The 13,610-nt window shown below is 49.1% G+C and overlaps 2 protein-coding genes and 1 long non-coding RNA gene across 3 annotated transcripts in view; 1 reads left to right on the plus strand and 2 right to left on the minus strand.

Moving 5' to 3' along the window:
• Positions 1-8,811, minus strand: part of TOP3B (DNA topoisomerase III beta) — an 82,995-nt gene extending 74,184 nt beyond the window's left edge. The window contains exon 1 of the mRNA XM_080559851.1: positions 8,451-8,811. The gene's annotated coding sequence lies outside the window, so the exon portion shown is untranslated. The remainder of the gene's footprint in view (positions 1-8,450) is intronic.
• On the plus strand, positions 2-9,698 carry LOC308179548. The gene is made up of 2 exons (XR_013940417.1): positions 2-5,380; positions 5,475-9,698. It is a non-coding gene; the product is annotated as an uncharacterized lncRNA (long non-coding RNA).
• SDF2L1 (stromal cell derived factor 2 like 1) lies at positions 9,093-13,529 on the minus strand. Its single transcript, XM_080559891.1, has 3 exons — positions 13,303-13,529; positions 12,162-12,358; positions 9,093-10,224 (listed from the first exon to the last, which is right to left on the minus strand). Exons 1-3 carry the CDS (start codon positions 13,469-13,471, stop codon positions 9,946-9,948), a joined length of 645 nt encoding a protein of 214 aa, XP_080416017.1. The 5' UTR covers positions 13,472-13,529; the 3' UTR covers positions 9,093-9,945.
• Between the last annotated feature and the right edge of the window lie 81 nt (positions 13,530-13,610).

A 13,610-nucleotide genomic window follows, 5' to 3' on the forward strand; every position in this document is an offset into this window, starting at 1 on the left:
GGGGAGAGGCTAAAGGCTCTAATTGGACCAGGGGTCTTCCTGCCCTGTGGAGCCCGAAAAGCAGGCGGGAGGCAAGCCCTGGTGCTGGGCTCGGCGGTGGGGCGGGAGGGGAAGGGGCTGCAGTAAGGGAGAGCAGAACGGCGCTCTGCAGCTGGGAAGGCCAGGAAATAGCCCCGTGATTATTAGTGGCCATGGCGAAATGGATCCTTCTATAAAAGAGGGCCGGGGAGGGGTATTTCCTTTAGCAAAGGACCTTTCCACTCTGGCCTTTTGAACCCGCGCTTCTCCCTGGCACTGTTTCTGCTTCATCATGACTTTTTGCAGAGGAAGGTGAGTGCAGAAAGCAGACCGGCTCTAGGCAAGGGTTGCAATCTAATCCTGATGAAAAGGCTTTTACAGTCTATGCTTCATTTCCTATTTCTTTTGGATTCTCTCTTCCGTCTCCCACGTGCACAAGCAGATATAAAAGCCGAATCCTTCCCTGCAGTCTCTCTCCCAGGGAAAAGTCAGCCCCCTCCCCAGCTTCACCTTCAGGCTGTGCACACACAAAATGGCTGCAGCAGCCTGTGGGTGGGCATGCAGAGCTCAGGAAGCCGCTTTTCTTTTTCCCACCCTGCCTGCCCAGGAAGCCCTTCTGCTTTTATTTTCTGTGGCATTTCGCTCTCGCATAGCTCTGTGCAAATCCAAGGGGGTCTCCTATGTGTAAGCTATGCATGGAATGGGAGCTGGGGAGGGAAACGGCCAGTTTGCATGAGAAGGGGACCTGTCGGGCCCCAGTGTTTATTTTTTTGCTGACCTTCTGGGGATATGGTCAGTGAGAGCTGTGACAGCTGCTGGAAGCGGCAGGGGCTTTGAAGATTGTGAAGGTTGTGACCTCGAGGCCCCTTTCCTCTCTCTGTCCCAGGAGCTGCTGAGTCAATCAGGGAAAAGGGGAGGTGAAATGGGGGCTGCTCTTTAGCCATTTTTCAATCGGTGAATGAAACAGGAAAGGACAAATGCAAGAAGAAAAAAGAGCGATTACTTCCACTTTGGTGCATTACTGAGAAGGGGGGATATCTCTTTGGCAAAAGATTATAACAATAATGGGAAACCACTGTGCTCCTGAGATCCAGCACCTTGAATAAAGGGGTTGACTGGGCAAGGAGCTGATGGCAGATCAATAACGCTAAATTAGGGGGAAAGCCTACAAACTCCTCTTGGTTCAAAGCGAGAGGAAATCCACCTCTCATTTCCACCTGATACCAGCTGTAGATGTAGCGGGGGAACCCGGGTACCACTATCCTCCACCACCTCCTTGACTTCACAGTACCACGTCTTCACCTTTGCTGAGCTCAGCTGAACGCTGTGGCTGTTGTAGAAGCCACTGAGGAGGGCTGCACCGCACATGCCAAAATAAAGGGACAAAGTACATTGTGCTGCATCCCTGGTGTGTGCATGCTTTCAAATTGCTTAGAAATCCACGCTCCAGGCAGCCCACGAGAGGGCTCTCAGCCCAGAAAGTGGGGTTTAAGCCTTTTTCCCTTTCTGGATAACATGATCCTATGGATCTATCCTTTAAAATAGTAATCAGAACAGCAAACACAGCGCCTGGCTTCAGTTGACCAATACACAACAGAGGCAAAGAAGGCAAACAGCAGGCTTTTCAGTTAGTTTACACAGGGGGCACTTAAATACTGTATTGGTTACATAATACCATTTGGGGGTTGGGGTTTTACACATTCTTCTACTAAATATATCTGTGAGATTTGTTTTAAAGTGATCAACATAAATCCAGCCACAGCTTTAAGGGGGAAAATTCCTGTGATTAGACTTAATACCACTAGGTAGCTCACGGTATATTTACTGAAAACCAACACACAATAGATTTTGTTTCCCCCCCCGGAACTGCCGGCCAGCCTTGCACTTTGCTGCAGTGGAGGGTGTTGCTCTCCCTCTAGAAGGGCTGTCATAGACAGCCACTTCCCTGCAGGAAGCACAGGCTGCTGGTTTTAGGGCCATATCCTGCTACAGTTCCACATCCAGCCCTCAGGATTCATCCCAGCACGGGCTGAAGACAGGATATGGTCTGGCAATCTTGACAAACTAAGTGCTAAGCAAGAGGGCGAGGCATATAAAAAAAATAAGAAAAAATCCGAGAGCCTTCTTGGCTGCAATTGATTAGAAAAGCACAATTCACTGTTAACTTCTCCTGAGAATCCCATTCACATGGGATACCTGAAGGCATATTCCCTTCCTGGTAAGCCTTCCAGTAAGCATCCTGTTCCCATCCAAAGGGAGTAGCAGGTGGCCAAACTGCCCCACTGGAGGCTTGACAATGGCATTAGCTGAAGCCTGGCTCAATCTGTACACAACTCCTGAGACTCCAGCTAAGCCTTTCCTGGGAACAGCGAGTGTCCCCGGGCAAGGCCCAGATCTAGCAGCCCCGTGTCCTTGCAAGGCACCCTCTCCTCAGAAGCGAACAGATGGGAAGAAGCGTCTCAAAGCAGCACAGCTTTAAAACCGTGCTCTTCTCTTCAGCGTGCTGTCACCAGCAGCTCCGCGGGCAGAGATCTCTGCCATAAGGAGCGAGCAGAACGGCGGGTGGGCGGCTAATTGAGAATGGAAGTTCCTTGGGGGCAAACCCAAACTGTCTTTGTGGTTGCACAGAACTAAGTACGCTGCCTGCACTCAGCACCAAACGCCAGCTTGGTACAAATCCTGCTCACCTGGGAGGTGGTTGCACCTGGTCTTGGAAACCTCCTCAGCCACCCAGGGACCAGGTGACAGCAATAAGCTGTTATGCACAGCACAAACTCGAGCCTAACAGTCTGCAGGGGTGTAATAAGCCAGTTATCTTAAAAGTCACCCTGCTACTACTACACCAAATGGCAGACCTCTACCTCCCTCAAAAACTGATCTGCTGAGAAGCAACACCTCTGCCAGGAGCTGCTACTTCTTTACCAGCAGTTTACCCAGTTAAAAATCAATAGGGAGTGACACTTGGTACAAAAACACTGCACTAGAAGACAAACCCTGTTTTGTCCCTCCTCTGTGAATCCCCATCATATTTCAGGATAGGTTTGGGTTGACAACAATCTGGTTTTACACAACCCACCAGCAATTCTGTTGCTTGGTTTTCCCTTTACAGCAGTTACACCTTTAACACAACCTAAATTATTTAGAGGGAAAAAAAAAAAAAAAAAAAAGGCAGACTCTGCCCTGAGAAAAGCAGAAAATGAAAGACTTCCAGACCTGAAGGAAATGGGGATCTCTCAACAGCCCTGGAGAAGCAGGGGAGGCCACCTCATCTGTAAGCTGTTAGAGACACTGAGCAACAGTAAAGAATTCCTCACTGCCAGCCCCCTACACCCCAACACCAAGCAATTCATTTAGGGTATTTATAGCAGCGTTTGAGCAAGTCAGAGGGCAGTTTTGGCATTCCCCTGTTGAATCTCTGGTCAAATTCTCTGATCAAAATCGACCCCTTCTTCCCCTCTTCACACACAGACATCCACCCCACTAACCCTACAGAAAGGTGAACGCTTTAAAAACAACAAACCGAACCACTACAAACAAGAAACCCCACCAAACCACTACAGACGCACAAGCAGCAGGAGAGCTTTTAAATCGGGACATGAGGCAGGTAGGGGTGGAAATCGGGATAATCCCGATCTGGGAAGAAGCGGAGCCGCACCGCTTTCCATTCGCACCCTGTACGAGGGAGCACCGGAGCCCCGTGCAGGTGGGGCGCAGCCAACCCCTCCGGTGCCGCCTGGGGCGGCTGCGGTTCGCGGGGAGCCGCCGGCTCGGTGCGGGGCAGAGCATCGCCGCCGGCTGCCACCGAGCCCCGCAAACCGATCGCGGGGGGATTGCGGTAAAGGGGCTGCTCTTGTGGCTCCCGAAAGGAGCCCGCTGACAGCCGGTCCCGGCGCTGGGTTCCTGCGGCTCTGCCCTCGGGGAAGGCGGCCGAGGCCGGGGAAGGGGCGCTCGGCTCCACCGGCGGCTGGAGCCAACTATCCCGTCCCGGCGGGGATGGGGCGGTGCAGGGGGAGCTCCGGCCAAAGCCTCTCCTCGAACCGCTTTGGTTAACCCGGGGGCATGCAATAAAATGGGTGGGGGGAAGACAGACCGTTCGCCAAGCGGTGCTGAGGGTAGGCACTGTCACGCTTCCAGGTATTCCTGCCCAAAACATCCCCGAAACCCACGCACGTCTCTCCCTGGCCCTACTCTCTTGAACACTACACCCAGCGGGGCGTATCTGTTTTACCAGCGGAGAGAAGAAAATACGTTCTAGCGTCAAGGTGCTTTTCTGGCAAGGACGACCTGGAGTGGGCAACTTTCCTATGGAGAAGGGCGCTAAAAAGCAGCCCAGAAAGAGCGCAGTCGGTTTGCATCGTTATTTTTCTTCCAAAACGCCCTTTAACGCAGTGCCCCGCTCAGCACCAGCCCTCCCAGCGCCGCCGGGCAGCACCCCATCCCGCAGCCCTCGGAAGCTCCGCGGCCGGGTCTCAGCCGGGGGGGGCCAGGGAAGGGCTGGGGATACGGAGCTCCCCCCGTCCGGCCCCCTCCAGGTCCCTGCTGAGCCCCACCGGGCTTAGAAAGCCTCTCTCCCCGGGGGTACGGTAGGAACACTTGTTCTCCACCCCTGAAAGCCGCACGAGGAAACTTCACGCCTCGGGGCGGGGGGGGAGGTCGGGTTTTTCTCTGCCCCCTACCGCAGCTCTCCAGGAGCAGGGTGTCCTTTCCACGGCGACCACCGCTTCCAAAGTCACAGCCCCCCTTCCCTTTTGGGAGTCATACTCTCCCAGCTGGAAATCCGTACCCTAAGGTGCAAACGCCTCCCCGCCGGCCAGCCCTGGCACACGCGCCCCTCGCCCAGCAGCAGCCCTGCAGGGGCTGATGCCCGGTGAATGCAGCTCCCCGGGGGCCGACCCAAGGCACCTTCCCCCCCCCCCCCCCCCCCAGGGGCTCCCAGCCCGGTTCTGGTTCACCGCTGGGACCTCTAAGCAAGGTCTCAGCTAACCGCAGCAAACAGCCTCCCGTCTCACAGGGAAATCCGCGGCCACGCAGGAGACAGGTAGATTTTAACATTTTACCCCAGAGACTGAAGTTGAAGCTCGACTTAGAGGCCCTCTCCGCCCTGCTTTTATTTTTTTATTTTTTTTTGTACAGAGAGCCAAACGCGGCGCACCACAAACGGACGCGTTTTGCTGCGCAGCTTTACGGAAAATTGCCCCCAGCTCACCAGGAATCACCTCCGCACCCGCACCCAGGGAGGGCAGAGCTAATACATGCAGCAGTATGATTTCTGCAAGAGAGGCAGCAGATGGTGCTCCCTCGGGTGCAGTTTCGGGAGGAGCCTCGCCTTCTGCCCTTCCCAGTTTCTGCTCAAGCCGCGCAGGTTTGACGCTGCAGCAGCCTTTTGGCGACAGTCACCCGGCAGCCCTGTACAAAACGCTGCTGGCACAAAGCAAGAATCTGTCCTCTTTGAGCAGGAGGGGAAGATACAAGCGGAGTAGAGCGGCTGCTATACGAATGCCTCACCACTTATGACCCCGAACCCCGTGGGTCTTCCACATCTAAGCCAGTAACCGTGCCAGACCAGTTTGGAACAAGCTGGAAGCTCGCTACCAGGCGCTCCCCCGCAGTGCCAGCAGCCGAACAGGGCTGGAAACCCTCTCTGAAGCCCTCCAGTAGCAGCGGAACCCTTCAGGTGCGACACGAGCGCTGGGGGAGCCTGGCAGCGCCCCCCCCGGGGGCTCAGGCCGGCTCTGTCGGGCGGGCAGCGGCAGGGCGGAAGAGGGGAGCCGGGCTTTGCCAGCTGGCAGGAGCCGGGAAGGGAGGGGGAAGCCTCCTGCCACCCCCCGAGGACGGCTGTAGCGGGGCTGGCTCCAAACGCTGCTGCCCGGGCTCGCAGAAGGCTCCCGATGAAGAGCGGCTTCGCGCTGGGTCCGAGGGAATAGCGGCGGGAGGCTGATGCTGGGAGAACGCTGCCAGGGAGAGGCGCAGAGGGAAGGGGAAAAAAAAGAAAAAAAAAAAACAACAAAAGCCTATGTCCACCTGGCGAATGAGCCCCGGCTGCCCTGCCGGCGGGCCCCGCACAGGGCCGGGCTGGCTCCAGGGGAGAGCATCGCTGGTGCCGGGAGGCGGGGCTGGCTGGCACGGGAGCGGTCCGGCGTCAGCTTTTGCTTTCGGAATCTCGGAAAAATGCCGCGGGATTGCTGCATGCACCCCGGGAGCTCTTTTCTCCCCCTTTTAACGATCCCTTCGTGCCTTTCATCCCCCCCCCTACACCGAAACGGAAACCGGCACCTACTTTCATCATACATCTAACTGCCCTGAACGTCTACCTTAAGCAAACAGACCTCAGCCTTGGCCGCGCTCCACGGATCCCCCGGACAGCCAGAACCCAGAGCATCCCCTGGCAGCCTGCGCTACCCGCACGCTTCCCTCCCACGCCAGCCGGGCACGGCTGAGGGCAGAGTCCCCCGCGGGCAGCGGGGACCACCGGTGCCCCCCCCCGGGCCCGGCCGTGCCGGGGGTGCGGGTTCCGAGCCCCCGCTGCCTTTGCCCGGAGCCGGCCGGCGCGGCGAGCCCGGCACCAGCGGGGCAGCAGCGCTCGCTAGCGGCCGCTTGCGTCCCGCAGCCTCTTGCGGCTCTCGCAAGGCTTTAGGGCTGTAAAAAGGGGTAAGGAGAAAGACCTAGGAGCCGCCCGACCCCTTCTTCCCCCCTCAGGCACAACCGCCCTGCTCGCGTCCACGCCACCCGTTTTTGTGGAGGTAACTTAAAGTGCTGTTTCCCACGCAGGACGGAGCAGTCGCCTCGATTTAGGTGTAGAGAACAAACCCTAAGGTGTATAGAGGATCTTATGTGTCTCCATGGGGCGCCTACAGACCCGGGAACTAGTGGAAGGCATGGGAGGAAAATAACAACATGAAATACTGCTGATTAAGCATCACTGGAACAGGGGGTTGTCATTGTTTTTTGTCCTTCTTTCGATTAAAAAACAAAACAAAATGTTGGTTTAACTTCACAAATATACCCACTTAGTATTCCCAAACATAATGAAATAAAAATACTGGTTTATCTTTAGCCTTGACATTCAGAAATAAGAATCAACACGCAGTAAGTCCCTTCTGGCACTTTAAACAGTTCTCATTCATACTGATGGAGAAGACAAAGTATGTGGCAAGTGTTTGTATACTGAGCACTTATACAAACCTTTAAAAAAGCTTCAGGAAGTAAGAGAGTAAGAGTGTTTGCACTAACACAATTCCCCCCCCAACCCCCAAATTAACATGCCTGTGCAACTCTGTGCCATTCCACATCGAATTAGGTATGTTCTATATACACGTTTATGTGAAATAAATGCAGCATTTGTCAGATTTTTCAAAGCAGAGAACTTAAAGCAGATTTCTTTCAGCAAATATTCCCACTGAGAACAATTATAAAGATCCCTGTAATGCTTTTCCCCCAAAGCCTTTCTAGCTCGTTAAAGGAAGCATAACATTGGCAGCACACCTTCTCACAGAGCTCTTGGAATAGTACTACCAGCAGCAAGTTGCAGAGCACCTACCAGTTGTTTGAAAGCACTACATTCCGCTAGCATCACAAACCAAAACACGCAGTTTTTACTTAATTTTAGACTGCACATAGAGCTTTGGAAAAAGGTACTATAAAATTTACATTGCCACAGTAGAAAATAAAAGAGGGGAAAAAAGTAAAGAGAAAGAAGCAAAACAGTGTTCCAAACTTTCATATCTATATCTGAGTGTTTCATGTTTTACTCAAAGTCCCAGCATCTTTAGGCAGATAAGTCACATGGAAAACAAGCGAAACCAGAACCCAATACAGAAACTGAAGATTCTCTAAGTCTCTAGTCCTCAGCTGTGGAGGATGAACTGAAAAGCTGAAATGTAAGCAGAGTAAATAAAAACACTTGAAGGATATTCTGAAGTCTCAGTAATGCAGTGCAAAGCATAAAATATGACATTAAACAGATACTAATGGAGGTCCTGTAAGTCTAGGAGCTACATAAGAAGGAAAGCACATTAGCAGTTGTACAAGCCATCATTTTTTACAGCTACAAACTTCTGCATTTCCTACATTAACTCATGACTTTTATAGTCTGTATTTAGCATGCTTCCAACGACAATAGTTATCTCAGTATTCCAACAGACTTTTCCAAACTAAGAGGTACTTCAGCTCGGGTTGTTTAAGAGTCCAACAGCACAGCTTCTGTAGCGAAAAAAAGCAAAACAAGCAAAACTACCTGGCACACAGACTGAGATGAGCCACAGAGACCTGCCCCTTCTCAGCTAAACCAGTATTCCACAAGTGCACCAACACATATTTAACTCTAACAGAGAACTCATTGCCAAATCTATTTTTTTCCTCCTGTAAATGCAATGCCTGCAATCCTTAAATACCAACATTCAACTAAGATTCACAAGAAAACAAAGTAATCTTACCTTATTTGAAGAATAATCAGGTATTGGGGAACAACAGCTACAGAGGATTCTTGCTTTGTAGGATGCGAAGGATCTTCACTAGTATCAAAAACCCTAACTAAAAACTGGAGCTAGACTGTGCAGCACCACTGCGTAAGGCACCAGAGTAAGAAGCATACGTGTGTAGGTACAGTTAAAGTATAAATGAAATTGTGTTGGTGTGTTGCACCTCATCAACACAACGCTCTAACATTGCACCACGTGACTGGCAATATAAAAGCAGCAAATCACTTTCCTGCTTCTTTAACTGATTGACTAATTCAGACCATAATTAGCAAACTGTTTACACATGGAAACAAAACCACCTGGATTTTCTGACTTTTCACACTCATTTAGTGAGCTTTCCTGTTTAAAGCCAATAGAAAATGCATGGTACTTTAAATTTTAATCAGTGTTTCCAGCAACACTGCATAACAAATGCTCAAGAATTATTTTTTTATAAAAATAAAACACAGGAACACAGAAATTCATGCCTTATTCAGTGCAGATTCCTTGCCAGCACTCTATAGCATACCTCTATGAGGAAAATCCAGAACCAAACTATTTTAAAAATTAATTATTTTTCCTCTTCTTCTGGATTCACACAAAAGAACCCCACATGGGTATAAGTCCCACTATTTATTCATCTGGATTCTCATACTGATCTTGCAGTGACATGCAAGTACAACATAAATCAAATTCCTTCACATCAGTTTATAAAATTCTAGTAGTAAACGAACAGTAGCTTCCTGCACCAGTTCTTAGAGTAAGACAGTCTTACCATTTGATAATTAGCAGCATCACCATTGCCAGAAAACCCAAACTTCTTGGGAGAAAGGAAACAAAAATTTTTGTCTTCTTATGCCAATATATACAACATTTTCAACTCTTTCATACATATACAGCAGAACTCATGAAAGACATTGGAGGCAATTCTCAGACAGACTATGATATTTTTCTGGAAGGCTGAATAGTTGACTTCAAACCGTTCAGAAGATACTACATTCCAAGAATTATATTCCCTTTCTAGACTTACTAAAACTCCTCAGAAATAACATTCTCCCCACTAACAAGTAGAAGGAAGTTTCCAAATATTTAATTATAATTGAAAAAAAAAGATTACAAAATACAAAGTTTTGCAGTATTTGGGACTACAGAAATGTATTACTTTTTTTTCCATTTCCTTTGAATTTGAGAAAAAGTAACAAGCAAAACAAATGATAGTGAAAACTAACAGATGTATGAACTAGTTTCACCAAACAAGCTTGACAATTTAGAAAGGATTTCTTAAATAAATCTCTGTGTCTAAACCTGGCAGATGTCATTCCCCACAGAAGTGCTGCATTCCTAGAGTGAACTAATGCCCTTCAGTAACACAGGAAGTCAGTCACTTAGGCAAGGCAGGACTTAAAAGAGACCAAGGGTTAGCATCTCCGAACATTGGAGTAAGCTGAAGCATTTTGGGTCCTCTGTCAATTCAGAGCTCATCGTGTTTTGCAGGGTCCATACTGGGTTTGATGAAGACTCCTTCCATTGCTTTCCAATAGTTGTGATGATTGGCGGTGGGCATGCCATGAACTTCCCGTTGGCCTCTAATTGGATGGCCATATTGCTCCCCCGTTATTGAAAGGAACACCTCAGTTCCTACGTGCTTGAAGCGCACTGCATCCTCCCGCTCCCAGTGTGTCCCACTGCATTGCACAATCCATATATCGAGGTCATCGCCTTCACCATCATCACCAAAGGCACTTACTTCCTGTTAGAGACACAAACTTCCTGAAGTGAAAATGTAAGCAAACACCGCCAACGTGCACACAGAAATATCAGCCACAAAGCCAGCAGAGTTTAAAGGCAGGGATGGAGAGGAAAGAAAAAGATGTTCAATTGCTTTGCCAACAGCGGTCAAATCCAGAAGCAGTAACTTTCTCACACTACAATCTGAAGATAAGATGCCAACAAACTCCAATGCATAATCTGAGCAAAGAGCCACCAAACCCCAACATACAATACAAATTAAAGAGGACTTGAGCACAGAGATCAGAACAACCCTTCTGACAAAAAAATCAAAAGAAACACTAACGCTGATACAAATTTTCTCTGCTAAAACAAGTTTGTAACTGTAAATATTTAGCATGACCACTTTCAGAGTTACCAATGCAACAGATTTTTTTCAGCATAACATGTTTTTAATCACAACATTGCAACAATTTAGCCTAAGTAATTGTATTCCTTTTTTACTTAATGACACCACGATTACAATTGGGTTAATAACTATTTTGGTTTGCACTCTTACTTCAGACAGACAGCTGAATGGCTCTTAAAAAAAAAAAAAAGAAGATAAAGCAAATGAATTCCTGCTACCACAAAAGTTAAAGATCAGATTTCAGTATGCACCCCAAAATATTCCAAGTGTTTGCAGAAACCCGGTAGATCTTAGCTCTAAACATTTAGGACTCGGCACAGATTTTAATTCTTAAAAATCTTAAAAATGATGATTAGAAGTGAATAACAACTTGAAAGTAGAAGAGAAATAGTTTGTACCTAGCAACCTAATCTTATAGGGTCATGTTATTCAAGTTTATGTAGTCCAAACAGTGTTAAAGACAACCTATTAATTGAAAAACAAACTTATTTGTTAAGAATATGAAATTAAAGTTTGTGTTCAGAACTACACCATATTTCAATACAATCATAAGTCATAGTCCTGTCAATCTCTGGGAAGCCATGCAAACTCTTCTTTTGCTTAGGAACTGTGCAAGCATGTAGCAAATACAAAGAAAAAAACAACACAGTTGCTGAGTATTTTTACATTAATGACAATGTTAAATTGTTAAAAGAATTGTCTAAACTGGCAAATGACAAATGGTGGAAAGTTTTAATCTGTTCTTTAAATAATTCTTCTGATACGTTATTTTTCCATCACTTCTTTTGTTTTGATAAATAAATATGTAAACTAGATACTCTAAACAGAACCGTACCTTATTGTTTCAGCCACCTTCAGACAAATCTATTTCAAAGTCTGGTCTTTCAACTTAGAATCTAATGACCTATCTTCTTGGCCTAAAGGAAAGCTAAAATGACTGCTAATAACCTATAAATTTGGATTTTTTATTTTTATTTTTTATACATTGAAAACCACTGTTCTAGAAATTTATAAAATGGCAAATAAATGCGATTATGAGAGTGGATTTATTTTTTTTCTTGGCAAAGTAGACAGATAAATAAGCAGAGAGAAATAAAACAGGGACAGGGAGGAGATGATTGAAACTATTAGATTGGAACACCAAGGAACAGGATACAGGACAGCCTAGTGTCCTAATACCAGATTAGCTGTCTGGCTCTACACAGTCTTCATAACGTTCAGGAAGGTGCCCAATCTCCTGTACTGTAAAAGTGCTAAACACTTTAGAAGAGTCTTCCCAGTATAAATGAATGCAGAATAAGGAAACAAATACAGGTTTGTTAAAACTATTGTGGCAAACCAGTACTGGTAAATATTACACTTAGAATAATGCACTAAAGTTCCTGACAAAGATGCAGAGAAGCATCCACCTGGACTTGGTATATCCAGCGATACACTGTTTCTGGCAGTAAACATGCCTGATTCTACATTTTTCTTGTTTTTGAAGAGAGGTATTGTCAAAATCAGCCATGCACTGTTTATACAAAAGCTTAAGATCTAGAATGACTTACCTGGTTATTGGAGAGTGGTGACGGGAAGTGATGAGTGTGTAAATTTTTTCCCGTGTTCACATGGGTAAGTCGTATTGCTTGCCCACATTTCACTGGTGTTCCACGTTGGCAACTGCCATCACTCTTCCCACGAATCCGCCAGTAACTGTTAGCATCATCTGAAGCTTCAACTCCTGTCACTGACTGTTGCCCGCTTCCTGTTGGAATAGAATTAAATGGCAAGAGACTTAACCCACTTCTCCAGTTCAGAAAGTCCTGAAAGAACTGGAGAAATCTCCTTTAATGTTCTCATGCCCTCATATTTAAGAAACGCTTAATTCTCACAGTCTGTTTACTGACTGGTGGGAATGCAGGTACCATGTAATGCTTCAGATTGAGGCACTTAAAACACGATACGTGTTAGTACATGCAAATTGTCAGAGCTCACAGTGAAGTTCTGACTCACGACAGGTACTACTCAAACCACCCTTTCTCAGAAATACTAAAGAGTTCTTCAAGTCTCCAGACAAGGCACTCAGCAGCCTCAGTCTTGCCAGAACAGGTGCTCCCCCAGAAGGTGCTGCTGAGGACCTAGATGCAGATCAGGGCTCACCTCAAGGACCAGGCAGAGCACATCACCACCCCAGGACCCATGAGGTTCTGCTACAACGTCTTCCCGCACCCAGGCCTCAGCTTCCCCCTCTCCCTGCCAGGCCTCCATCCCACCCCACAACCCCATCTCCGGGCTGCTGCTCCCTCTGCCCCAGCAACACGCACCTGAGAGACCTCCAGCTTCCCCTTCTCTCCCTGCTCCCCCTGCAACTTCCCTGTCCCCTCAGGACCCCCCCGGCCATCTTAATTCCCCTCACACCCCCTCCACCATTTCTTTTCCTCTCAGGATCTCCCCCATTTCCCTGACCCCAAATCCCCCCCTCCCCACCACTTCCCTGTCCCCTCAGGACCCCCCCGCCATCTTCCTTCCCCTCAGGACCCTCGCTTCCCAACTCCCTTCCCCTCAGGCCCCCCCCACATCTCCATTCCCCTCAGGACTTCCCCCTCCCCCTTCCCCTCAGCCCCCCCCCCCCAATCTCCCTTCCCCTCAGCCCCCCCCCCGCCATTTCGCAGCTCCTTTCCCCTCAGCTCAGCGCCCCCCGCCGCTCACCGGAGCCGTACTTGACCTCGTGCGAGTGCAGCCGCACGCTGTGCCGGGTGTTGAGCAGCTTCAGCACCGAGCCGCAGGTAACAGCGCCCGGCGCCGGCTCCCTGCCGCGGCACGGCCCGCGCAGCAGCGTCAGGAGCAGCAGCGGGAGGAGGCGGCGGCCGCCCCGCATCGCGCCGCAGCCCGCCCGGCCCCGCTGCCCTCAGCGCAGCGCGCTTCCGCACCTCCCTCCCCCTCCGCAGCCGCCTCAGCCAATCGCCTCCCGCCAGCTCCGCGGCCGCCCAATCGCCGCCCGCCCTCCGCTCGGCTTC

This window comes from Anser brachyrhynchus (assembly GCF_964034855.1).
Source record: "Anser brachyrhynchus genome assembly, chromosome: 17".
In the NCBI taxonomy this organism is placed as follows: domain Eukaryota; kingdom Metazoa; phylum Chordata; class Aves; order Anseriformes; family Anatidae; genus Anser; species Anser brachyrhynchus.

Excerpts from the sequence above, each read along its gene's own strand:
- SDF2L1 (XM_080559891.1), bottom strand. The coding sequence starts at position 13,471 with ATGCGGGGCGGCCGCCGCCTCCTCCCGCTGCTGCTCCTGACGCTGCTG. Across the intron at positions 12,359-13,302 it reads CGAGGTCAAGTACGGCTCCG|GAAGCGGGCAACAGTCAGTG; the intron begins GTGAGCGGCGGG and ends CTATTCCAACAG. Across the intron at positions 10,225-12,161 it reads CACCACTCTCCAATAACCAG|GAAGTAAGTGCCTTTGGTGA; the intron begins GTAAGTCATTCT and ends TGTCTCTAACAG.